This window comes from Giraffa tippelskirchi, chromosome 7, assembly GCF_054371585.1.
Source record: "Giraffa tippelskirchi isolate mGirTip1 chromosome 7, T2T-mGirTip1v1.2.pri, whole genome shotgun sequence".
NCBI classification, from domain to species: Eukaryota; Metazoa; Chordata; class Mammalia; order Artiodactyla; family Giraffidae; genus Giraffa; species Giraffa tippelskirchi.
This window is the reverse complement of record NC_137281.1, coordinates 22714526-22738702: the sequence shown is the minus strand read 5'-3', so window position 1 is coordinate 22738702 and position 24177 is coordinate 22714526. Positions and strand designations below refer to the sequence as shown.

At 40.8% G+C, this 24177-nt stretch overlaps 2 protein-coding genes across 8 annotated transcripts in view; one reads left to right on the top strand and one right to left on the bottom strand.

Moving 5' to 3' along the window:
• PKD1L3 (polycystin 1 like 3, transient receptor potential channel interacting) overlaps positions 1-11741 on the top strand; it is an 81706-nt gene extending 69965 nt beyond the window's left edge. Inside the window, 7 exon segments of the mRNA XM_081510720.1 lie at positions 3223-3347; positions 4117-4277; positions 5583-5793; positions 6525-6626; positions 8747-8882; positions 9704-9827; positions 11559-11741. Of these exon segments, the coding sequence (XP_081366846.1) occupies positions 3223-3347; positions 4117-4277; positions 5583-5793; positions 6525-6626; positions 8747-8882; positions 9704-9816 (848 nt within the window). The 3' untranslated portion in view covers positions 9817-9827; positions 11559-11741.
• Positions 10365-24177, bottom strand: part of IST1 (IST1 factor associated with ESCRT-III) — a 38818-nt gene continuing 25005 nt past the window's right edge. For 2 of the 7 annotated variants that reach the window (XM_081512658.1, XM_081512657.1), the window contains 8 exons: positions 23674-23906; positions 22293-22380; positions 17183-17266; positions 16553-16663; positions 15110-15304; positions 14224-14316; positions 13128-13176; positions 10365-11740 (listed from right to left, as the gene is read on the bottom strand). In XM_081512658.1, coding sequence (XP_081368784.1) covers positions 11541-11740; positions 13128-13176; positions 14224-14316; positions 15110-15304; positions 16553-16663; positions 17183-17266; positions 22293-22380; positions 23674-23738 — 885 coding nt within the window. In that variant the 5' untranslated portion in view covers positions 23739-23906 and the 3' untranslated portion in view covers positions 10365-11540. Of the gene's footprint in view, positions 11741-13127; positions 13177-14219; positions 14317-15109; positions 15305-16552; positions 16664-17182; positions 17267-22292; positions 22381-23673; positions 23907-24177 lie in introns of all 7 variants that reach the window. The other 5 variants (XM_081512653.1, XM_081512652.1, XM_081512655.1 and 2 more) reach the window with 3 other exon arrangements.

The window sequence follows — 24177 nt, the reverse complement described above, 5'->3', positions numbered from 1 at the left end:
AGGAGACCCAGTTCAATCCCTGGGTCAGGAAGATCCCCTGGAGAAGGAAATGGCAACCCACTCCAGTATTCTTGCCTAAGAAATCCCATGGACAGCGGAACCTGGTAGGCCATACAGTCCATGGGGTTGGAAAGAGTTGGATACCACTGAGCAACTAAACCACCAACCTCCATGTATTATAATTAAATATCTTTTCTCTTACAATATTTTTCCATAGAGTTCGTAGTTACTTCTTTTTCACCTTCTTGGTTTTACATGCATCTATCATTGATTCATCTCCAGACTCTTCCTAGAAGTAAAAATTTCATTCTGTTCAAAACTATCAGGTAACCTATCGTTTTGTTCTTTCCTTAGAGACATCCTCTCTCAGGCCCACTATTCTTTTGGTATAGTCCAGATTGGTTATTTTCTAGGCCTGCTTGAGAGCTCTTGAACTTGGACTCTCCCTTCGGTCTCCTCTCTCCTCTGTTGGATCATCTTTCTCATAAATCCCATGTCTTCCCTTCTTAGTTTACTGTCTCATTTGCTGGAGCACATCCAGCTGGTATGTTTGTTGGTAACTTCCTGGAAATAAGCAAAGTAAATTTTCTTAAAAGCCTTCAGTTCAGTTCAGTCGCTCAGTTGTGTCCGACTCTTTGTGACCCCATGGACTGCAGCATGCCAGGCGTCCCTGTCTGTCACCAACTCCCGGAGCTTGCTCAAACTCATCTCCATCAAGTTGGTGATGCCATCCAACCATCTTATCCTCTGTGGTCCCCTTTTCTTCCTGCCTTCAATCTTTCCCAGCATCAGGGTCTTTTCCAAGGAGTCAGTTCTTCACATCAGATGACCGAAGTATTGGAGCTTCAGCTTCAACATCAGTCCTTCCAATGAATATTCAGGACTGTTTTCCTTTAAGATTGACTGGTTGGATCTACTTGCTGTCCAATGGACTCTCAAGAGTCTTCTCCAACACCACAGTTTCAAAGCATCAATTCTTTCGTGCTCAGCTTTCTTTATAGTCCAACTCGCACATCCATACATGACTACTAGAAAAACCATAGCTTGACTAGATGGACCTTTGTTGGCAAAGTAATGTCTCTGCTTTTTAATATGCTGTCCAGGTTTGTCATAGCTTTTCTTCCAAGGAGCAAGCGTCTTTTAATTTCATGGCTGTACTCACCATCTGCAGTGATTTTGGAGCCTCCCCAAAAAAGCTTTTTTTCTGCCATCACATTTGGTCGATCAATCATTTGGCTGGATACAGTAGTTTTTCAGAGTTTTTAAAAGTTTAGCTCCACTGTCTTCTAGCTTCTCATACTGCTATTAACAAGTATGATGATCCCCTTACTCCCAAAGGTTTTTAGAATAATCTTTGTCCCCAGAGTTAGGAATGGAGTTCACAGTGCGTCCTTTGATCTGGAAACGTATCCCTTAAGTTCTAAGAGATGTTCTTGCATTTTTCTATTTCTCCCTCTATTTTTTTCTTTTTTTGATATTTTTAGCATTTTGATGTTGGAATTCATGGATGGATCCTCTGATTTCCTCATGTTTTTGCTTTATTTTGCATCCCTTCCTTCTGATTTCTGAGCAATTGCTTCAATTTCCAAACCATTTTTGGAATATTTTGATTTCTAAAAATTGTTTGTCCTCGTTTCTTTTTCAGTTTCCTACTGTTCTTTTTGGATGCAGTATCCTCTTCATTATGGATATTACAGGTTTATGTTTTTTTCTGCTCCTTCAAGGCTTTCTGTAGTTCCTCTGAGCTTCTTTAATTTTTTTGGTGTTTTGATCTCCAGTTTTCAATGTTAGAGATTCAAGTGTCCTGTCATATTTAAGGAAGCGGCAGTAAAAACCAAGTAAGTCCTAATAAGCAGCACTATGTACATGGATAGAACTAGTCAGGTAGTATCTGTCCTTTTGGGGAGCAGTTTGCAGAGAGAGGATCCCTCCATTCTCCTGCCTTTTGAGGATGTAAGCCTTTAAGACTCCTCAGAGCCAGCTAAGGGAAGGGGAATGGGAAGGGTCTCACTATGCAATATTTAAACTTTCTTTGAATTCCCTTTTCCAGTGGACTACTCCTCACAGATGCACCTGGTGTCCTGAGTTCAGATTCTCTCTGGCTCAATGTTACTAGGAAGGCAGGATGGGCAGTAAATAACCTGGTTGTAAAGGGGAGAGAGGAAATCTGGGTTTTAACTGTTTATGTCCAGACTTATGGTTCTGTTAGTTCTGTTTGAACTTCTACCTTCTGAGGTACCTGATGCCTCCAGTTGCTCAGCCTTTGTGGGGTTTTGTGCTAAGAACCAGCTTCCTTCTGGGTTTCCTGTGCTGCTGGCTTAGGTTTCAGCTTTCTTGAATCTTCTCAGGCAGTGTCATTCAGCTGTTTTCCAGTTCCAGGCTCATCTGCCCACCTCCTCATCTTTGGGTCATTTTTTTATTCCTTTACTGTCAGTGGCATTTTGTAAGGGATTAGAAGGAAACTAGGTATGTTCAATTCCTCCCCCTTTAACAGGAAGTCTGCCCTAATCCTCCTTCCTTCCTAGCTATGTAAGGTAGGAATTCCTTTTGTTCTTAAATGTACTTTCTACTACAAGCAGTGCATCTTAGTTCTAGTATTTGGGAGCTTTATGAAAAATTTGTATCTATACACATTTCATGATCTTACAAAGCTTTTTGGTCTGTCCTCATAAACATCTGAGTATGCAGGGGATACTGTCAGTATTCATGGGATAATGTTAGTGCTTCATATATAGTAAGTGTCAAAATTTGAAAAGGTTCAAACCTTTTTCATCATACTAATTTCTGAAATGTATTTTTAAAAGCTTTGAACAAAAGTACCACACTTTCATTTAATTCCATTCACGCCACAGTTTACACTGCAATCATCAATTCTCTGAAACATCATTTTGCAACAGTACTGCTAGTCAGTTTGTTTCTGCAGCCATTCTGACTTGGTAAGAGTGACATAACAGCTGTTAAGACACTGTCCTCTATGTGGGATCAACAGTATAATCCTCTCCTGACTTTCAGTGCAATCCACACATTCCTCCAGTAGCTTTGCATACATGATCCCATTTAATATTCATGACAGTTCTAGAGGAAATACTAAGTGGCATGTAGAGACTCAGGAAAATTTGAAATGGATGGTACAGGAACACTTGGGGTTATTTGAAAGAGAGTTGGAAGGGCAGAAGGCAAATTTAAAGGCTCTTAACTCCAGGTGTTCTTTCTTTTTCTCAGGTGCTTTCTTCACCTCCATGAGACTGGACATTTTAACCTCCCTTCAGATGTCAAAGAACTTTGCCTGGTCTGTCATGTCACAGGTCATCTACTACCTACTGGTCTGTTACTATGCCTTTGTACAGGTGAACTGAAAATATTAGATGTAAGAAATTCTCGGTGTTGCCAGGTATTGTTGGAGAGCCACAGTGAGCTGCTTTTAGGATTATGGCTATGATTTTGGTCCTTTCCAGAAGACAGTTCAGTTAAACCTACTGGCTTTCCACCAAGTAGTTCTTTCAGTTTTCTAGAGTTAAAAAATTAAGTTTATAGAAAGAATTTTTTGTACAGTTATATGACCCCTATCTGGGGCTTCCTAGGTGGCACTACTGGTAAAGAACCCACCTGCTAACACAGGAGATATTAAGAGACGCAGATTCCATCCCTGGGTTGGGAACATCCCCTGGAGGAGGGGGCATGGCAACCCACTCCAGTATCCTTGCCTGGAGAATCCCATGGACAGAGGAGCCTGACGGGTTGCAGTCAGATGCAACTTAGCATGCACATGACCCCTATATAAAGTAACACATACTCAGATGACTGCACCCAAAAAGCATTTCTTAGGCCACATGCAATATTTTGTTATCAGGCTTTTAATTGAGAAACTTTATTATTAAGTTTAAGCAACATGATGAATGTATACAATTACAGTTGTTTTCAGGAAGGCCAACTTTTCTGTAAGTGGCAGCTGTGAATGACTACAAGGCAGAACTGAGACCAGAACTGATTGTGTCCAAGTTAGGGATCTAAAAGGTCCCTGGCTGAGTGCTTTCCCAGAGTTCGTAACACCTCATTGGGGAAAGACCTAGGTAATCTTTCAGGCAAGCAACAGTGACTGTGGTGTCTTATGTTTAGGGTCACCGGCTGAAACAGCAGAGGTGGAGGTTCTTCATGAGGAAAAGAAACCTTCTAGATATGAGCATAATCCTCATTAGCTTTGTCATCTTGGGACTTGACCTGACACTTATTTCTCTACATAAAAAACACATGGTACAATACTGCTATGACCGGGACAGGTAAGAAGGACCCTGAGAGAGCAAAGGATATTCTTACTTGATGCTCAGAATTTACTGGGCTACACAAGTATTCTTTCAAACTCCCCTCTTCCTCTCTGCCAGATCTCTATTTGTATAATATCACAGTTAAACACAGACCTTAGACTACTGTCCACAGTGAAGAACACAACTAACTAGAAACCACTGGTAACTGCGAATTACATATGAAAAGCTCTTCTGCCTTCATAGTACTTAGGTACATGTTAATCTAGGATAATACAATTAAATTTCACATAGCAAGGGCCTGGAATTGGGTCCTTTTGCACCTTGGCCAAGGAATGAAGTCCTGACATGACAAACGATCATTCTTTGAATAGAACCACACACATGGAACATCTCTAAATCCAAAGAGGGTTGCTTTCTGGGACAGGATGTTCATCCATTAGCTCATCCTTACCAAGCAGTAGTCTGGTGCCCCTTTGGGGTACCTTCTCTGGTCTTTCTCATGGGAAAGACAAAGTATTTCCCAAAGTACTGCCATATGGTGCTTTTCTAACCTTTCAGTGTTCAATAGCCCGGGCTGTGGATCTGTGTTAAGACTGAGGCCGTGTCCCAGGAAGGCTTTATAGAGGGTTGTTCATGCAGGGACAGTGGTGCAGTGTGCAGTTTGAATGGTGTTGGCACTGAGGTCCTGCCTGCTGTGTGCCACTGCCTACGTCTTATCACAATAAGAGTGCCAGTTCACTCATGTCTGTGGAGGTCTTTCCAGGTAACCTAGTTGCTGCAACATAAAATTATCAATACATCTCTCACCTAACTACAGAAACCAACAAAACAATTGGTGAGTAACACCCCTTACTTCTATAGTTCAATCATCTCTCTACTCAGCACTGTTAAATCTATTAGAGGATCAATTACCACTGTTAAGAGAACATAGGATTACAGTGTTGTTACAGAAAACAGACTGGTGTTATTATATATCTCCTTAGGTTAATTTGTCTCTTCTAAAAGGAGATCTGAAACTAGAGCAGTGGTGGGGGCTGGCCCCGATTCTTGATAACTCCAGATTCAGGACTGACAGGATGAATCAGGAGTAACCAGCTAGAGGCTGCATTCCAAGGTTTCTTCAGTACAGCTCCAAGTATGTGGCCTTATGCCAGTGTGCTCACATCCACGGGAAGCCACACTGAAAAGACGCGTTCTTCTGTCAACAAGAATGGGACTTACAGAGCTGCTGCACTCAAGCAGTAGGAGCCCTGGAGACACTGACATCACAGGAATTGATAGCAGAGAGTTTGTACTGAGTGTCTGCTTTCCTTGGTACAGGTTCATCAACTTCTATGAGGCAGTTAAAGTTAACTCAGCTGTCATTCACCTCATGGGTTTCCTAGTTCTTTTGGCAACAGTTCAGCTATGGAGCCTGCTGTATCAAAACCCCAGGCTGCGCGTCATTGGCAGAACACTCAGCAAAGCCTGGGACGAGGTAGTGGGCTTCTTGCTGGTCATCTTGATCCTGCTGACAGGCTATGCCATTGCGGTAAGCACCCATCCTAGTGTGTCTTGTCCTAAGTGCTGTGGTCTTGGAGTCACGTTGCTTTCCTTAGAAAAGGTCACTAAACAGAAAGTCACAGGTCAAGCTGGCAGTGAGTTTTGGAGAAGATAGTAGAGGAAAAGAGCTGGTTTTAGTTGGGTTATGTCCATACTTAACCAGCAGTATTATAAGCTCAAGATATTTCTCTCATCTTTAAAATGGGAATAACATTTAACTCACAAGATATGAGAGAAGGCAATGGCACCCACTCCAGCACTCTTGCCTGGAAAATTCCATGGACGGAGGAGCCTGGTAGGCTGCAGTCCATGGGGTCGCTAGGAGTCGGACACAACTGAGCAACTTCACTTTCACTTTTCACTTTCATGCATTGGAGAAGGAAATGGCAACCCACTCCAGTATTCTTGCCTGGAGAATCCCAGGGACAGGGGAGCCTGGTGGGCTTCCATCTATGGGGTTGCACGGAGTCGGACACTACTGAAGCAACTTAGCAGCAGCAGCACAAGATATGAAAGTCAAATAAATTTATATGAAAACACTGATCACAAAGGAATTCTGTATAGTTTTTAGACAAAGTAATTTGAATGGCAATTAAGGATATTCTTTAATTTCCATTCCATTGGGTCTACATTGACCTCATCATTATAACCATCTCAGGACCCAAACTGCAGTCCCCTCTGCTGCTTGCCAACCCCACCTGACTGTTCTTTCTTTTTCAGTTTAACCTGCTGTTTGGATGGAGCATCTCTGACTACCGAACTTTTCTCAGTTCAGCAGTAACCGTTGTCAGTCTCCTGATGGGAATCTCTCATCACAAGGAGGTAAAAAAAACTCTGTTCCTGGTTTATGTTTGGTTTAATACATCAAACAAGAACTGTTTATAAAAGCTCCTGATGGGAATCTCTCATCACAAGGAGGTAAAAAAAAAAAACTCTCTTCCCAGTTTCCTTGCAGAATTGTTTGGTTTAATACATCAAACAAGAACTGTTCATAAAAGCAACCCCTAGTGTACCATTGCACGCTGGAAAAGAGGGAAATTTAGAACCTTTGCCATCATTTTATGGTACTACCTGTAGATACAGCTTTTGAGTGGCTGTTACCTCCTTTTCTAAGCACATAGTCCCACCTTCCTCATTACTTGTATCCTCAATCTTACTGTCAAACACACAGGGCTCTCATACCTAGACAGAATAACATGATTGCTGCTGCTTTCTCAATAGCCTTTTGAAGTGTACAGTTGGAAATGACTTGAAATAGTTAGGGAGGTACAGTTCCACAAAGAACTACAGTATCTATGTTTACAAATATTAATGTCACAGAGGGCTGTCATTTTCCCCCAGGAACTACCTACACAAATCCCTTTCTATTCGACATGAAAAATAAAGTAGGAAACCCAGATGAGGTTTTGGGTCCCCAAAACTAGCATATATAGATTTGATCAGGGAGAAAAAACTGCAATTCAAATTAGTGAAACTGGCAAGATTTTGACCAAGGCTTATCATTCTGATAACCTAAAAATCAAAGGTTACTAATTAAAATGGGTAAATTAACAGTTTCTAATATAGAAAGTTACCACGTAAGGTCTTAGATTGCTATTTTGGGTAGACAGAAATTGCTGTTTTGTTGTGGTTGTAGCCCCAATCGCTAAGGAATGAAGTCCTCATCCTAGCACACATTAGGAGCTTTAGTATATAAAGAAGTAACAATCGTAATAAACTTTTGCTAACACCTATTTTTTCACTTAAAAGGGAAAATGGAGACTACCTACCAGACAGTTTTGCATCACAAACTCAGCAATTGCCCAAACTATTTGGTTGACCAGAAGTTATGATTAAGTTCTTTCAGATACAGGCCTAGGAAATGTTTTGTCATTTGTTGCAAGTATTCATCCTCTAAGGTGTTGGATATTTTATAGCAGTGCCCAGTGGCAATAATGAGGCAATAACAAAGGAAATAATCATTTTTTAAAGGAAAACCTAAATTTAAAAGAATTTGGGAACTAATTATTACTGGAAAGCATTCTAGTAAGCCCTACATTTGAGAAAGATCACTTTGTGCTGAAAAGTCAAAAATGACAAAACTCAATAATTATACTTTTAAAGATACCAATAAAAAGAAATCTAAAACAACCATTAAAAGTTTTCTGTGGCTAACCAGTTATATTTTATTGGAATGCTCCTATGTTAAGAGTAGAAATTGCATGGAATGGCAGAGACTATTTCCATTATTTCTGGTTTCTATGTATTCTTTCAATATGCTCTTGCTATTCCTTGAAACTTCTGTATTTAGATGTATTTTCCAGATTTGCCAAAACTCACAAGGGCTTTGAGTCTTTTAGCTGCACAGCTTGTGGAATCTTAGTTCCCCAACCAGGGACTGAACCTGGGCACTCAGCAGTGAAAGTGCAGAAAGAAAGAAAGTGAAGTCGCTCAGTCATGTCTGACTCTTTGCAATCCCATGGACTGTAGCCTACCAGTCTCCTCAGTCCATGGAATTTTCCAGGCAGGAGTACTGGAGTGGGTTGCCACTTCCTTCTCCAGGGAATCTTCCCGACCCAGGGTTTAAACCCAGGTCTCCCGCATTGCAGGCAGACACTTCACCACCTGAACCACCAGGGAAGCCCATGAAAGTGCAGAGTCATAAGCAATGGACCGACAGGAAATCCCCATGAGTCATTTATAATTCCATTACAACTTACCTGTTATCTTCTTGTGGGAGCCCTGAAGGCATAATTATTTATATACCCTTAGAGTCAGTCACTCTTGCTCTTCTGTCCACTCAAAAGTATTTTCCTTTTTAGTACTTTTGCTTTTCTAGTTTCCACCAGGCAGAAATGTTTTCTTATGGGAATATATCCCAAGTGTTAGCATATATTTTACATTTTTGAAGCAGAAATTAAACTATCAGCGTTTAAACCCAAAGTGTTCCATTGTCTTTCCAGGTTACTGCTGTAAACCCAGTCCTGGGCTCCTTTCTTATCTTCACCAATGTTGTTTTGATGGTACTTGTGATTATTAACCTTTTTGTCTCTGCCATTTTAATGGCCTTTGGTAAAGAAAGGAAATCCCTTAAGGTAAGTAACTCAGTAACTAAACTATAAACTGTATCATGATTTTTTATCCCTGGAAAAGCTCAGATTTAGCTGTTCGTAAGATTACAAATTGACATAACACACGGTATCCCCATATTCCCTTTATTAGTCTCCACAGTGCTGTCAACCATTTTCCTAGGAAACCCAATTTACTAAAAGTACATTATTCCAGTAGTCATGTATGGATGTGAGAGTTGGACCACATCCATACATGATGAAGAATTGATGCTTTTGAACGGTGCTGTTGGAGAAGACTCTTAACAGTCCCTTGGACAGCAAAGAGATCAAACCAGTCCATCCTAAAGGAAATCAGTCCTGAATATTCCTTGGAAGGACTGATGTGGAAGCTCGAATACTTTGGCCACCTGATGTCAAGAACGGACTCACTGGAAAAGACCATGATGCTGGGCAAGACTGAAGGCAGGAGAAGGGGACGACAGATGATGAGATGGTTGGATGGCATCACTGACTCCATGGACATGAGTTTGAGCAAGCTCCGGGAGTTGGTGATAGACAGGGAAGTCTGGTGTACTGCAGTCCGTGGGGTCACAAAGAGTTGCACAAGACTGAGCGACTGAACTGACTGACTGACATTATGTTCTATGTCCAGTGTCCTAAAATATCTGGTTCTCAACTGTTGAAGTAGCAGAAACACTGCTGACAAGGCCTGACAGTAAACCATTAAAGGAAACAGTACCTTTATATCAACTTTTAAAAATTACATCTTTGGTACTTTTTCCTTCCAACATTAGCAACAACTTCAGTTTCCTCACTTTTTTCCTTTTGTCTTCCAGCAGAATGACAGAGAGGCCACACTGATGGATATGCTGCTGCTGAAGCTGTCAAGTTTGTTAGGGATCCAGCAGCATCAGAGCACATGTAAGCAAACAGCGCTAACAGCAATAGCCATGGACAAATGAAGGTTTAAAAGGTGAGTTACCTTAATCCTGTTGTCTCCTCATGTGGCTTATTACTTCTGAGTATATTAACACTGATCTTTGCATTGTGTACTTTGGGAAATGTTTATAGTATACTTTGTTAATTTTCCTAGTGAAGAATCAAAAGTCCCCTCGGCACTACCAGTAAAGGGTTAACACTGCAAGGGTGATGCAGGATGAACCAACTCTGCTGCCCAGCAGCAAGTTAGAGAGCACTTATCATTCATGTTCCAAAAATATGAGTCACAAGTAAGCTCACTGCAACTTTATAATCAAAGACACAAGCATGAGATCTGGTTCAGGGGGAGCACTGTCACTGAGAAGTAACCATGCCAGCTCCCAGATTACTATCTGGGCTTACATACAGAGATCGAAATGGGCTTCTTACTCCCCAACTGTCCATCCACATTGTCCAGGGAGCAAAAGTAAGGTCTGGCTCGTACTCAATATTGGTCACTTGCTTAAAATACTCTCCACTAAAAGCTGAATTTGCCCCTCATCATTTTACCCAAACAGTGGAGAAACCAGGGCACAATATTTTTAACTTTATTAGCAGCTACTGAGCCATGAGATACAAATCAACCAAAAACATTAAAGTTGCTTGAATATAGTATGTACAGATTTACCACACAGAAGCCGAAGTCATATCTTCTGATCCCAACGCCACCCTTGTGGGGAAAGATGGCCTTAGCTAGGGGGCAAAAGGGTTAGTCTCATCCGTTGAGGGAAGCAGCAAAACAATTAGAGCCATACCGGCACCAAAAATTATTTGAGATCAGTTTGTAGAGGTTTTCTTGATCATAAAGTCTTCAAACGAAAACAGGAATCCCTCTTCAATAATCTGTAGGCTTTCCAGCTCACTACTCAAGAGACTTGAATATTTCTAATTAAGGCCACTGGAAGCCCACCTTAGCCTTGACTGGTGACTTCTGCTCAGTACGTAGCCAAATGCAATCCAACAGAATGCCATGGGGAAAAACAGGAATTTACACAGTGCTGCCCTCTTTAAAAGGGAAACATAGCACTCAAAATAAAGCAAAGGCCACAGAGGGCTCCCTGAGAATCCAGTAGAACTAAGAGAGGCCTTCAACTTTCCAAATAAACTTTGCAACTGGATCCAGATGGAACAGTGCCCTGCAGCAAGGAGTAGTGTGCATGTCAATGAGAAGACCCAGCTTCTGAGAACTGTTGTAATGGCTTCCTGAGCCATTTTTTTCTGTCCCCCATTCATGTTAGTAGAGTGTGAAAATACACACCTTGGCCTTGAATCTCACTCACCACAAATCCCTCTGTACAGAGGGTTTGTTTCTAAGTCTGGAACCTCAGCACAGAGCTGAGATGCTTCAGGAAGTCCTCTCCACCACCATCCAGCCATCTCTCCCCACAATGATTTCACCTTCTCATTGCCCTGTGGAGGGATGGTGGGACCGGAAGGAGAGAACCTGGGATCACACTGACGGGAAACGGACAAGAAAGGCTGCCAGGAGCCAGCTGCTCCAACCTCATCATCCCCAGTTGTTAGTCTCTTGGGAGCAATGGAGAACTGGAAAGCAGCCGAGTCTGGTAGAGCAGGAAGAGAGCCCAGAGGGAGAGTGTGCTCAGTGATGGTTAACAGGTAAAACAGAATTTCATGGAGATTCTTTGTTACAAGGAAAAACTGCTCAGTCTCAACTCCCAGAACTTGGACCTTGCCTGGTCTAGGAGGCCTATGTTTTCTTTTTCAGCTCCTCAAATCTCCGGGAAAGATCATCGAAGTCAATGTCCTCTGACGCTGAGGTGTTGGCACCAGCAGATGCAGTTGGGAGTGTGTCTGGCACAGATGGCAGCTCTGGCAGTACAAAGTCGTCGTAGGTCTCTGTGGGCCTGGAAGCGGGCTTTGCAGGAGCCTCCAGCTTGGGCCCAGGACCTAATCAGAGTAAGGAGCACAGTGTTAAATACACCAGAAAAACAGCTTAAAGCCCATCATGCCCTTTGGCAGAAAAAAATAAACTACTGAAAGAAACACTGCTTTAAAGAAAAATAATTCTAAAAGTCAATAAAAATTTTCAGGACAATTAACAGCTACATTTTCTAATTATAGCTGAATATATCTGTTTTATTTTCCTACAGTAAGAAAAAGTTAAAGGAGAAGTCAAGAGTGTGGTACCCAGGGCTTAGGTACACAAGATTCATTTAAACGGACTGTCCCCTTTGACAAAGGTCTGCTCTCGTAATAAGAAAGTCCAAGGAGTGGTACTAGAATTCTACTGGGAAGAGAAAAAATTTATAAGGAACGTTAACATACACACTGTTCAATGTAATAGAATGTGATCTTGTTTCTAATCTTCCATTTTATACTTTACAAGTTAAAATCATCACCCTCTCTACCTAATGTATGTTTCCATTTCTATCTAAGTTCTAGAACAGGCAACTAAACTGTAGTTGTAGAAAATAAGAACAGTGCTTGCCTCTGGATTGGAACTAACTGGGAAGGAACACAAGGTAACTTTCTGGGATGATGGAAATGTTCTCTTTACTAAGGTGGTGGTTACATAATGTGTGTGTAGATACACCTAAAAAATGGTAATATACATTTCTGTATTTTTTGTACATAAATTATACCTCAATAAAACTGTCCCCAATTTTAAAACTATGTTTCTCTGGGGAGAATAGATACATGTATTTGTATGGCTAGGTCCCTTCACTGTTTACCTGAAACTGTCACAACTTTGTTAACTGGCTATACTTCAATATAAAATAAAAGGTTTAGGCTATACTCCAATATAAAATAAAAGATTTAAAAACAATTTTTTTTTAAGTACCCCCCGCCAGCGTTTCTGGACTGCTGGTAGTATTTTTTCAGTGAATGGCTACATGAACATGCTTGCTTTGTGAAAAATTACTAAGCCATTCACTCATGATACATGCCTCTTTCCCCCTCCTTAATGCCCAATTTTAAAAATTTTTTGGTATTCCCAAGCACAGTGGCAACTGAAATGGCAGTTGAAGCAGCAGGAACATAAAGAACTTGAGGGTGATGGACAACTAGAAAGTGACAAAGAATAATGATAACCATTAACAGAAAAAGGTAATTTTGGGAGATTCCTTGGAACCAGGATAGAGCTTTTCTTTTTGGAAGTGGGAAATCCTGAGTTCTATTTCCACCATACGGCATTTGGGGAGAGAATGGGGGATGTGGGTAGAATCCCACAAGCGTAAAAACAATCTGAGGAAGGAACAGTGATGAGAAAACAGCAAAAAACAAAGGGTTCAGTACTGAGAAAACCTTCAAAAGATTTCTGACTCTCACTCACCAACAATCTGTGTAGAAGACACATTCTTATCAGCATTAATGTCATCAACCTGAAACACAAGAGATCATTACCAGAAGAGAAAGCAATGGCCTCACTGGTGAAGGTAATGGTATAGGCCCATGTGTGTGGCAAAAGCTAAGCTGCTCAGCAAAATCAACAAACCTGCTCTAAGAAACTGCCCCTCCGCCCCCTGTACTCCTTTCCTCATCTCCTTCCCACCAGATACCATGTTGAACTCTTTAACTGCCAGGCAGAGGAAAAGAAAATTCTTACCACATCATTAACATCTCTCTTTAATCTGATACCTTCAGCTTCCAGACAGTGAGAAAGCATTCTAAACCACCACATTCGCCTCCAAGAACCAAGTCCTCAAATACTAACAAAGGTCATCTACTTTCTTCCTAGGAACAGTTGTGGGCAAAGCTTCAATGCATGCAGAGCCAAAACATAAAAACTCAGGCCCAATGTAAAAACCAAAGGAAAGGACACTAAGCAAGCTCAGCAACAGGGGAATCTCCCTAGATAAGGAAAGAAGGCTCGCAGGAAAGGCATCTAATTCTGAACCAAAGCTGTGACAACCACCTACAGTTCAAGGCATCATTAGCATATTACTGATACCAGCAAGTTTTAAGACTAAAACAAAATTAATGCTATAGGCCAAAATTTACTAAACTTGATACTTCTGTTTAATACAAATATCTGGCTGTTATTCCTTTATAAGGTGTTGAGAATTTATAAAACTGGTATTTTAATTATTATATTCTACCACCAAGACTGTACCAGGTCAAAATGATTCTCAGCCTTGTTACTATTAAAAAAAAAAAAAGATTAAGCGCTCCACTAGAACTTCCTAGGATCTGCGGCTCCTTCCTGATTCCCGAGCTTTTAACTGCAGACAAAGCAATGCCACCAATGATGCTGCTGCCACCACCACGCCCCATTTCCAGGGTAATATTAAAGCAACACAAAAATCCAAAGCATAGAGCAATGCCAGTACTAGGAGTTGATCAAAACTTTGCCTTCCCTGTGGCCATTATTTTGCTCTCTCTTCCTGGGATTCACTCTCCTGCTGCTTATAAAAGGCTCAGGCACTTACAGATTCATACGATGGGGGAGTTGCTGGAATCTGAGGTGGATGAATTTTGGGAAAGGCCTGATAAGTTCCCACTGGCAATCCATTGAAATCCGACTGCAAGAGGAGAAAGGCAATATAAGAGACATTGCCCCATCTGCAATTTTTGAAGTGTGTATATGGGAAAAGAGAAATAAATCTGTGTGTATATACCTATTTTCTCAATGTGAATATATTCATATTGAATAATATATATTTAAGATAGGTATTTAATATGTGTATTCAAGAGACCCAAAAGAAAAAAGTACCTAAAAGGACATGACAACATATGGTCAGGAAGATTCTAGATTTTTAAAGATCTGTAGCCAAAGACTATTCATCAAATTACTAATTGCTTTTATGTCCACAAACAAGAGATTACTATCACTTTCTTTGGGAAGGTGGGGGGGGGTGCCACACTACATGTGGGATCATAGTTCCCCAACCAGGAATTGAACCCACGCCCCTCCAGTGGAAGCGTGAGTCTTAACCAGTAAAGTCCCCAGACTTTCTTACTAGCAGTGACTTGCATCTTCGTGTTTACAACGGATGTTTTTGTACTTGGTAATAAGTGATAACTATTCAAGTTTGGAAAAAGCTACTAGTATACCTATAAGTCCCAGAAAATCTACATGAAGTTTTTCCTAGCACCATCTCTAGATTTTCCTGCTTCATTACCTGTAGGTTAACCAAAAGACTTGCTCCAAATCCCAATGCAATTTTTTTTCACAGTATAATCAATAAACTATACCAAATGTTAAGGCTAAATCCTCTAGATAACCTACAATTCCTGAGTGCATTCACAGAACCAGCTTGTCATCTGTTACATTTTCTAGAGTTTACATCCACACTTATTTGCATATATACTTACAGGTCCCTTTGGAAGCGGGTATGAGAAAGGAGTGTTTGGAGATGGCATGGGCATAGGCATTGGCACTATTCCGTCAGGTCCAGCAACTGGTGCTATGAAGCCGCCTCCACTTCCTCTTCCAGGGCCCCCTTTCTTCACATCATCTGTGAATCCAACATCAATAAGATCTGTCTCTACTCCAGGAGGAGCTTCTGCCTAAGAAAAAGAGAGAAACCCATATCATCAGGCCCTGTCACAGGCTAGGTTCCCCAGGAAGCTCTGAGATGGAGATCAGCATGATGGAAGTTTATTGGAGAGGTCTCTTGGGATAGAGACCTGTGGGGATATGAAGGAAGCAGGCCTGAGCAAAGTAAGAAGTTGGGCTGCCATGCCTTCACAACAAAGGGCTTGGCTAATTCCCCCAGAGAGTTCTGGAGCTGCTGTTGCTGCTGCTAAGTCGCGTCAGTCGTGTCCGACTCTGTGCGACCCCATAGATGGCAGCCCACCAGGCTCCTCCGTCCCTGGGATTCTCCAGGCAAGAATACTGGAGTGGGTTGCCATTTCCTCCTCCAGTGCATGAAAGTGAAAAGTGAAAGTGAAGTCGCTCAGTCGTCTCCGACTCTTCAAGACCTCATGGGCTGCAGCCTACAAGGCTCCTCTGTACATGGGGTTTCCCAGGCAAGAGTACTGGAGTGGGGTGCCACTGCCTTCTCTGGTTCTGGAGCTAGGACGGGCCTACAGCACATGTTCCCAACTGGGGCAAAGGGGCAGTCTTTAATATCCCCTGCAATGACCAAATAAATACAAGCTGCCCCCAGGAAAGACCCTGGGTAAGGAAGCTCTCTTCTAAGAGGGCCACTGCTAGAGGGCCACTCAGCTGTGTGAGTCACCACATCTCATCAAAGAGACGGGAGAATAAATGCCTCTGTCCTAAAGTCTGTCTGTAACTGGGGCGGGGGGGTGGGGGGGAGGGTTGTCTGAGCAACACACCAAAACATCTCCTATCCCCCATCAACCTTAACCTCTGAATTACTATTCCCATATTTGCCTTTCACTGTAAGCCTCTTTAGGACAGTGGCCTTGTTTATATCTTTTCTGTATTCTCAGCTTGCTTTCTGGGGCACATGGCAGGTGCCCAAAAAATGTTTCAAGATCTGTTCTGGGTCTTGGGGCTTTTCTTGCTACCCAGTTCCTTGAACGTCACTGATAAGTAGCAATAATGCCATTTTATATTTGTATCAAAGTCTGTACCTTTTCAAAGTGCTTTTAGTCATTCATCTCTTCTGATCCTTAAACATTCTGTGAGAGAGATGCAGGCTTATTTATTGCTACCCCAAAAGCACTAACTGGACAAAGGCTTCAACTCCCACACACAAACTTGAGTGCCAAGAATATGGTTCTTTTTCAAAGACAGTAATCTAGAGAGACTCATTTTCTGTTGTATTCTAAGGACTCTAAACTCACCATGACCACCGAGTCGGGCTCATAGGGCACATTGTAGTTCTTGGCAATTTCAATCAGGTATCTCTCCACTAGGATTTTGGGTGGGGCCTCCACACTCAGTTTGTGCATTAGCTGTAAGTGAAAGATCCAGGGTTAACATGCATCTATATAAACCAGCCTAAGCCTATCCTGTATCACTTTAAAACTTTGTTTCTCTCATTTTACAAGTCAATGGAGAGAAAAGAAGAGTTCCAACCAGCTGTTATTTTCTTCAGTCACAAAGCACAACATGTATGTATGTCTCACATTCTCTGCTTACTTATGCCCAAAGACTGACACTGTGGCATTCCACATTTGAATTCACCCATCCTTCTCCCTACCTCACTTCTACCTCCATATATCACAAGTGGCACAGAGGACAGGGGACACAGTCAGGAATGACACAGGATGGCAGAGCTTCACAGTCGGAGGTGTCGGGCAGGGTTAAGGAGTTGAGTGACTGCACTGCCAGCCAGCTGCCTTCTCTCTATGAATTGCGCAATCTTAAATGAATGCTACATTACAGTGACACCCACTAGAAACACTGCAGGCAGTCAAATAACCTGCCCCCACCCCACCCACTGGTCCATGTTTAACAACTACATGCATTACCCGATCATTCACAGTTCCAATCTGGTTGGTCCGACATAACTTGCCATATTCCTTGCTATACTTGGCACAGAGTTGATCAGCAACCTACAGAGAAAAAAAACAGTAAATAAAAATGGAAACCACTCCTACAGGGGGCTTCAAACTTCCTCCTATCAACAGCAAACACGCTTCTACTCAGGATTTCTAAAAGACTAGACCTGCAAAGCCTTAAAAGGTACATATTAATTCATTTAGTTATTTGTTTATTCATCCATCCACTGAACTGCACAGCAGAGACCAGAAGTATCTACTGGAACAGGAGAATTAAATGAAAGTCTTTTCCAAGAGAATGGTACCTTTGGCTTCCTTCTCCCCCATGCTCTCAAAAATGCAGCTAGCTTATACCTTCCATGTAAAAGATAGGAAAATTTCTCTCTGAGGAAAACGACCAATTCAAGGAGAGGAAACTAGTTCCTGACAGTCTGGAGGCCCTAGAAAAATGGCTTAAATTATCCAATAATGAATTGGTGCTGGAAGTATCATGCTCCCTGATTTCAAGCTATGCTGAAAAGCATAGTCATCAAAATACTATGTAGTGGCACACATGCGTGTGCGTGCACACACACACACAAAGAAAACAGATCAATGGAGCAGAATGGAGAGTTCAAAAATGAATCCATAGTTACATGAGCAATTCGTTTACAACAAAGGAGGCAAGAACAGGAAAAAGCCTTTTCAATAAATGATATTGGGAAAACTGGACTACTCTCTCAACCCATACACAAATGAATTCAAAATGGATTAAAGACTTAAACATAAGATGTGAAACCATAAAACTTCTAGGAAAAAATACAGCAGTACACTCTTCTGACACTGGTTTTAGTAATATTCTTTTGGGTATGTCTCAGGCACAAGAAACAAAAGCAACCATATACAAATGCTACTATATCCAACCAAAAACCTTTTGTACAGTGAAAGAAACTATCAACAAAATAAACAAGCTGCATCTACTGGTGGGAGAAGGTATTCACAAACAATGTATCCGATAAGGGGTCATTATCTAAAATATACAAAGAACTCATACAACTCAACACCAAAAAACAATCCAATTAGAAAACTGGCAGATAGACATTTTTCCAAAGACACCTACAGATGGCCAACAGGCAAGTGAAAAGATGCTCAAAATCACTAATCAAGGAAATGCAAATCAAAACCACAATGAGATATCCCCTCATACCTGTCAGAAGGGCTATCATAAAAAACACCAAATAAGTGGTGGTGATGTGGAGAAAAAGTAACACTCATACACTGTTGGTGGGAATGTAAACTGGTGTAGCCACTATGGAGATCAGTATGGAGATTCCTCAAAAGATTAGAAATAGAACCAATATCTGATCCAGTAATTCCACTCCTGGGTATTTATCCAAAGTAAATGAAAACACTAATTAGAAAAGACATATGCACATCTATTCTCACTGCAGCATTATTTACAACAGCCAAGATATAGAATCAACCCAAGTGACCATCAATAAACAAATAAAGATGCAGTACATATATGCAATGGAATATTACTCACCCATTTAAAACAAAATGAAATCTTGCAATTTGCAACAACATGGATGGACCTGTAGGATATTATGCTAAGTGAAATAAGTCAGAGAAATACAGTATCATGTGATCTTACTTATATATGGAATTCTAAAAAATAAATGAACAAAACAGAAACATTTATAGATAAAGTGGTTACAAGAGGGGAGGAGGAAGAGGAAACAGGGATTAAGAGATAAAGTTCCATTTGCAAAACAAATGAGTCACGAACAGGAAGTGTACAGCTTGGGGAATATAGTCAATAACTAATCTGTTTGTATGGTGACATATCGTAACTGGAATTATCATGATCGTTTTGAAATGTATAGAAAAATCACCATGTTGTGTAACAGGAACAACATAGTGCTGTAGGTCAATTACACTTAAAAGAGAAACACACAAACATGCAACAAACTCATAAAAAAAGAGATCAGATTTGTGGTTAGAGATGAGAAGGGGAAATTGATGAAGGCGGTCAAAAGGTACTACAAAGTTCCAGTTGTAAGTCAGAAGGCCAACACACACATGGAAAGATGCTCAACATCACTAATTATTAGAGAAATGCAAATGAAAACTACAATAAGGTATCACCTTACCATGGTCAGAATAGCCATCATCAAAAAAAAAAAAAAATCCACAAACAATAAATGCTGGAGAGGGTGTGGAGAAAAGAGTACCCTCTTGCACTGCTGGTGGCAGTGTAAATTAATACAACTACTATGGAAAACAGTATGGAGGGTCCTTAAAGAACTAAAACAGAACTACTCTTTGACCCAGCAATCCCACTACTGGGCATAAACCCAGAGGAAACCATAATTCAAAAAGATACATGTACCCAGTGTTCACAGCAGTATATTTATAATAGCCAGGACATGGAAGCAACCTAAATGTCCATGAATTCTGGAATGGATAAAGAAGATGTAGTATATACATACAATGGGATATTACTCAGCCATAAAAAGCAATGAAGTTGAGTTGTTTGTAGAGACATGGATGGACTCAGAGTGTCATACAGAATGAAGTAAGTCAGAAAGAGAAAAACAAATATCATATATTAAGCACATATGTAGAATCTGGAAAAATGGTATACAAGATCTTATTTGCAAAGCAGAAACAGAGACACAGAGGTAGAGAACAAATATATGGCTACCAAGGAGGAAAGGGCAGGAGATGGGAGGAACTGGGAGACTGGGATTGATATGCTATACAAAACAGGTAACTATTGAGAACATACTGTATAGCACAGGGAACTCTACTTAATGCACTGTGGTGACCTGAATAGGAAGAAGTGCAAGGGGCGGGGGTGCAGAATATATGTAGACATATGGCTGACTCATTTTGCTGTACAGTAGAAACAAACAACATTGTAAAGCAACTATACTCCAATAAAAATTAATTTTAAAATGATAAATAAGGACTAGAGATGCAATGTGCAACATGATAAATATAATTAACATTGCTGTATGTTATACATAAAATTATTGAGAGTAAATTGTAAAGAGTTCACTTCACAAAACTAACTTTTTTTCTATTTCTTTAATTTTGTATTTAGGCTTCAACAGTACATGAACTGAGAACTTCCAGATATACAAGCTGAATTTAGAAAAGGCAGAGGAACCAGAAATCAAACTGCCAGTATCTGCTGGATCATAGAAAAAGCAAGAGAATTCCAGAAAAACATCTACTTCTGCTTCATTGACTACATCCAAGCTTTTGACTGTGTGGATCACAACAAACTGGAAAAATCGTAAAGAGATGGGAATATCAGACCATCTTACCTGCCTCCTGAGAAACCCATATGCAGGTCAATAAGCAACCATTAGAATCAGACACGGAACAACAGACTGGTTCAAAATTGGGAAAGGAGTACGTCAAGGGTGTATATTGTCATCCTGCTTATTTAACTGATTATGCAGAAGTGTATCATGCAAAATGCCCGGATGGATGAGATGCTTGATCCTTGGAAGAAAAGCTATGACAAACCTAGACAACACATTAAAAAGCAGAGACATCACTTTGCCAACAAAGGTCTGTACAGTCAAAGCTATGGTTTTTCCAGTAGTCACGTACAGATGTGACAGCTGGACCATAAAGAAGGCTGAGCACCAAAGAATTGATACTTTTGAACTGTGGTACTGGAGAACATTCTTGAGAGTCCCTAGGACAGTAAGGAGATCAAACCAGTCAATCGTAAAGGAAATTAGTCTTGAGTATTCATTGGAAAGACTGATGGTGAAGCTTAAGCTCCAATACTTTGGCCACCTGATGCAAAGAACCAACTCACTGGAAAAGACCCCAATTCTGGGAATGATTGAAGGCAGAAGAAGGGGGTGACAGAGGATGAGATGGTTGGACGGCATCATCAACTCAAGAGATAGGAGTTTCAGCAAACGCCAGGAGATGGTGAAGGACAGGGAAGCCTGGCATGTTGCAGTCCACTGGGTCACAAAGAATCAGACACGACTAGTGTCTAAACAACAATATGAGATGATGGATGTTTACCAAAATTATTGTGATAATCATTTCATGATAGAAGTCAAATCATTATGCTGTACATCTTAAATTTATACAGTACTGTATGGTCAATTATATCCCATTAAAACTGGAAGGAAAAAAAAAAAGACCAAAAAATTGGCATCTGATACTAAGACCCACCTAAGCACACAAGAGGTTCCAATCCATTTTCAGTACCTCAGTCTTTAATAAACAGCTAAGGGCCAAGCCACCAAACCTTTCAGAAAAGCTTTTACTATAAAAACAGTTTAAATCTAAGAAACAGAAGTAAACAAGCACTAGAGAAACAAGAAAAGTTTATGAAGGACTATAATATTCCTCGAGTTAGAAGACAGTGAAGCCATGAAACAACAATAACAAAAAAAAATAGACTATTTAAGAGATAGATACTCAGAGACTTAAAAAGAGCTCTTAAAAAAATAAAAATACACAGAGGACAAGAAATTTTATAAGATAGGTGGGAGATAAGACTGAGACAATATCCAAGTGGATAAATGGCAAAGACGTGGAAAATACAAGAAAAAACAACTCGACTGAATTTGTACCTGAGCAGTCAGTACCATATCCATGTTGTGGCAGGTAATTTTTCAGTTAATGTCTGTCTCTTCCACCAGACTCTATGCTACAAGAGTAGGGCTGCTGTCACATTTTACTCACCACTGCACTCTCAGTAGCCATGTAATGCACAACATTGACTCAATAAATATTTATAGAACAAATGAATGAAACAAAACATCTGTTCCCTTTACAGTTGTTTAAAAACATACTTAAATGACATTACAATAAAGGTAATTTAAGACAAAACATGGGTTATATGTAACTTTGCCCCTTAGAAAAACTATTCAAGTTTGGAAAACACCGTTCTACTCTATGAACAGTTCCATTTTATGAACCATTCACAAAGCCTTTTTCAAAGGCAGCATGAGAAGGGTACAAAATAACCTGGTCAAGTAAGCAGAAGTGACATATATAAACCAACCTTTCTAACAACAGGAAAAACTATACACAGTGAAAATGGTTTTGTACTCACAATTTTCAACTCTGCCACTTCTGACTGGAGTCGAGGAGCAGCCCAAATCAATGTAGACACAGATTCAGCCAGACCAGAATCTAACTCCCTAATTAAGGGGGGGGGAGGGGGAAATCAGTAAAATTTAATATTTTTTCAAACAAACAAAACCCCATCATCTGTATCATATACTTGATAGCCTCCTCTAAGGCAATTTCACAAATCTCACTGAAAGTGAAAAGTGAAAGTGAAGTCGCTCGGTCGTGTCTGACTCTTTGCCACCCCATGGACTGTAGCCTACCAGGCTCCCCCATCCATGGGATTTTCCAGGCAAGAGTACTGGAGTGGGTTGCCATTGCCTTCTAAGATCTTCCCGACCCAGGGATTGAACCCGGGTCTCCCACACTGTAGGCAGACGCTTTACCGTCTGAGCCACAAATCTCACTGGATCCTCACAATAACTCTAGGCTTATAGCCATTTCTGTCATCCAATTTTGGAAAAAAATCTCAAACTAAGAAACCAGCCCAAGGTCACAAAGTCAGCAAATGATTGAGCCAAGGCTCAAATTCAGGCCTCTTGATTTCAGATTCCACATTTTCAACAGCTGTCTACACTGAGATCAGGCTTTCAAGTGAATAGTAGGAAAAATGTCATTGGGTACATGAAGTGGTAGTCCCTGAGTGCTAGCTCCCCACACACAGGAAGAGGCCAGTATCATTCCTTTCTCAAATTCCAGAGGTGATTTGATTTAATCATCAAATCAAAATACCTTACTTCATTATAGTTCTACAAAATGAAAAAGATCTAGAGGTCTACTGAATAACACTGTGCCTACAGTTAAATAGTACTGTATTGAGTGCTTAAAAATGTTTTAGGAATTGACTTCCCTGGTGGTCCAGTGATTGAGAATCTACCTGCCAGTGCAGGGGCTACAGGTTTGATCCCTGGTCCCGGAATATTTCACAAGCCATGGAGCAACCAAGCCCATGTGCCACAACCACTAAGCACACGAGCTCTAGAGCCCATGCTCTGCAACAGGAGAAGCCACCACAAGAGGAGCCAGAGCACTGCAACTAGAAAGCAGCCCCCACCTGCCACAACTAGACAAAGCCCACGCATAGCAACAAAGACCCAGAGCAGCCAAAAATAAATTTTTATAAAAAAAATTTTTTTTAAACAGTTTAAGGCAGATCTTATGTTTAGTGTTCTTATCAAAAAAAGGAATAGAAGGAAATTTTTGGAGATGACGACTGCTTTTTAAACCTATGCTGAAGTGTACAGGTATATATATGCCTATGCCCAAACTCATCAAATTGTACACTTGCACACACTAAATACATGAATTTTCTTCTGAAATCAACTACACCTCAATGAAGGAAAAAAAAGGACAAAACAGCTTACTTCATAGACTGGATGAGGCCAAATCGAGCCAGCAGCAGGTCACAATACAGTTCCAGGATCTCCATGGCCTCCACAAGGTAGTCTTCTCGAATAATGTGCTCCACTCGGATTCGAGCTCTTTCATCTTTCCCAGCAGCCAGATAGTCGGCAATCTCTTTCCTTGCTTTCTGGGCCAATTCCGCTAAAGCACAAATCCCACTCCAGTCACACAGCAGTAGTACATGGGCCCTGGCCTGCAGGCAGACATCCACCCCAAAAGAGAAAAGTCGGTGTTTCTACTATATCCTAGCTCACTCTTCCTTAGCAAACTTAGTCTCATCTCATCTATTCTAGAATTTGCTACCTTGTCTAGGTGAGAATAGTGTTTGTGTAGTCATTTTATCTATTCCATAGGAAGAGTATGTCCCTTTCCCTGTTACTAAGTGATTCAGTCTAACTTGTCACAAAAGACAGCAGAAATGTATCCAAAACTTAGAGGCTATGGGATCCCTAAGACTTCAGACT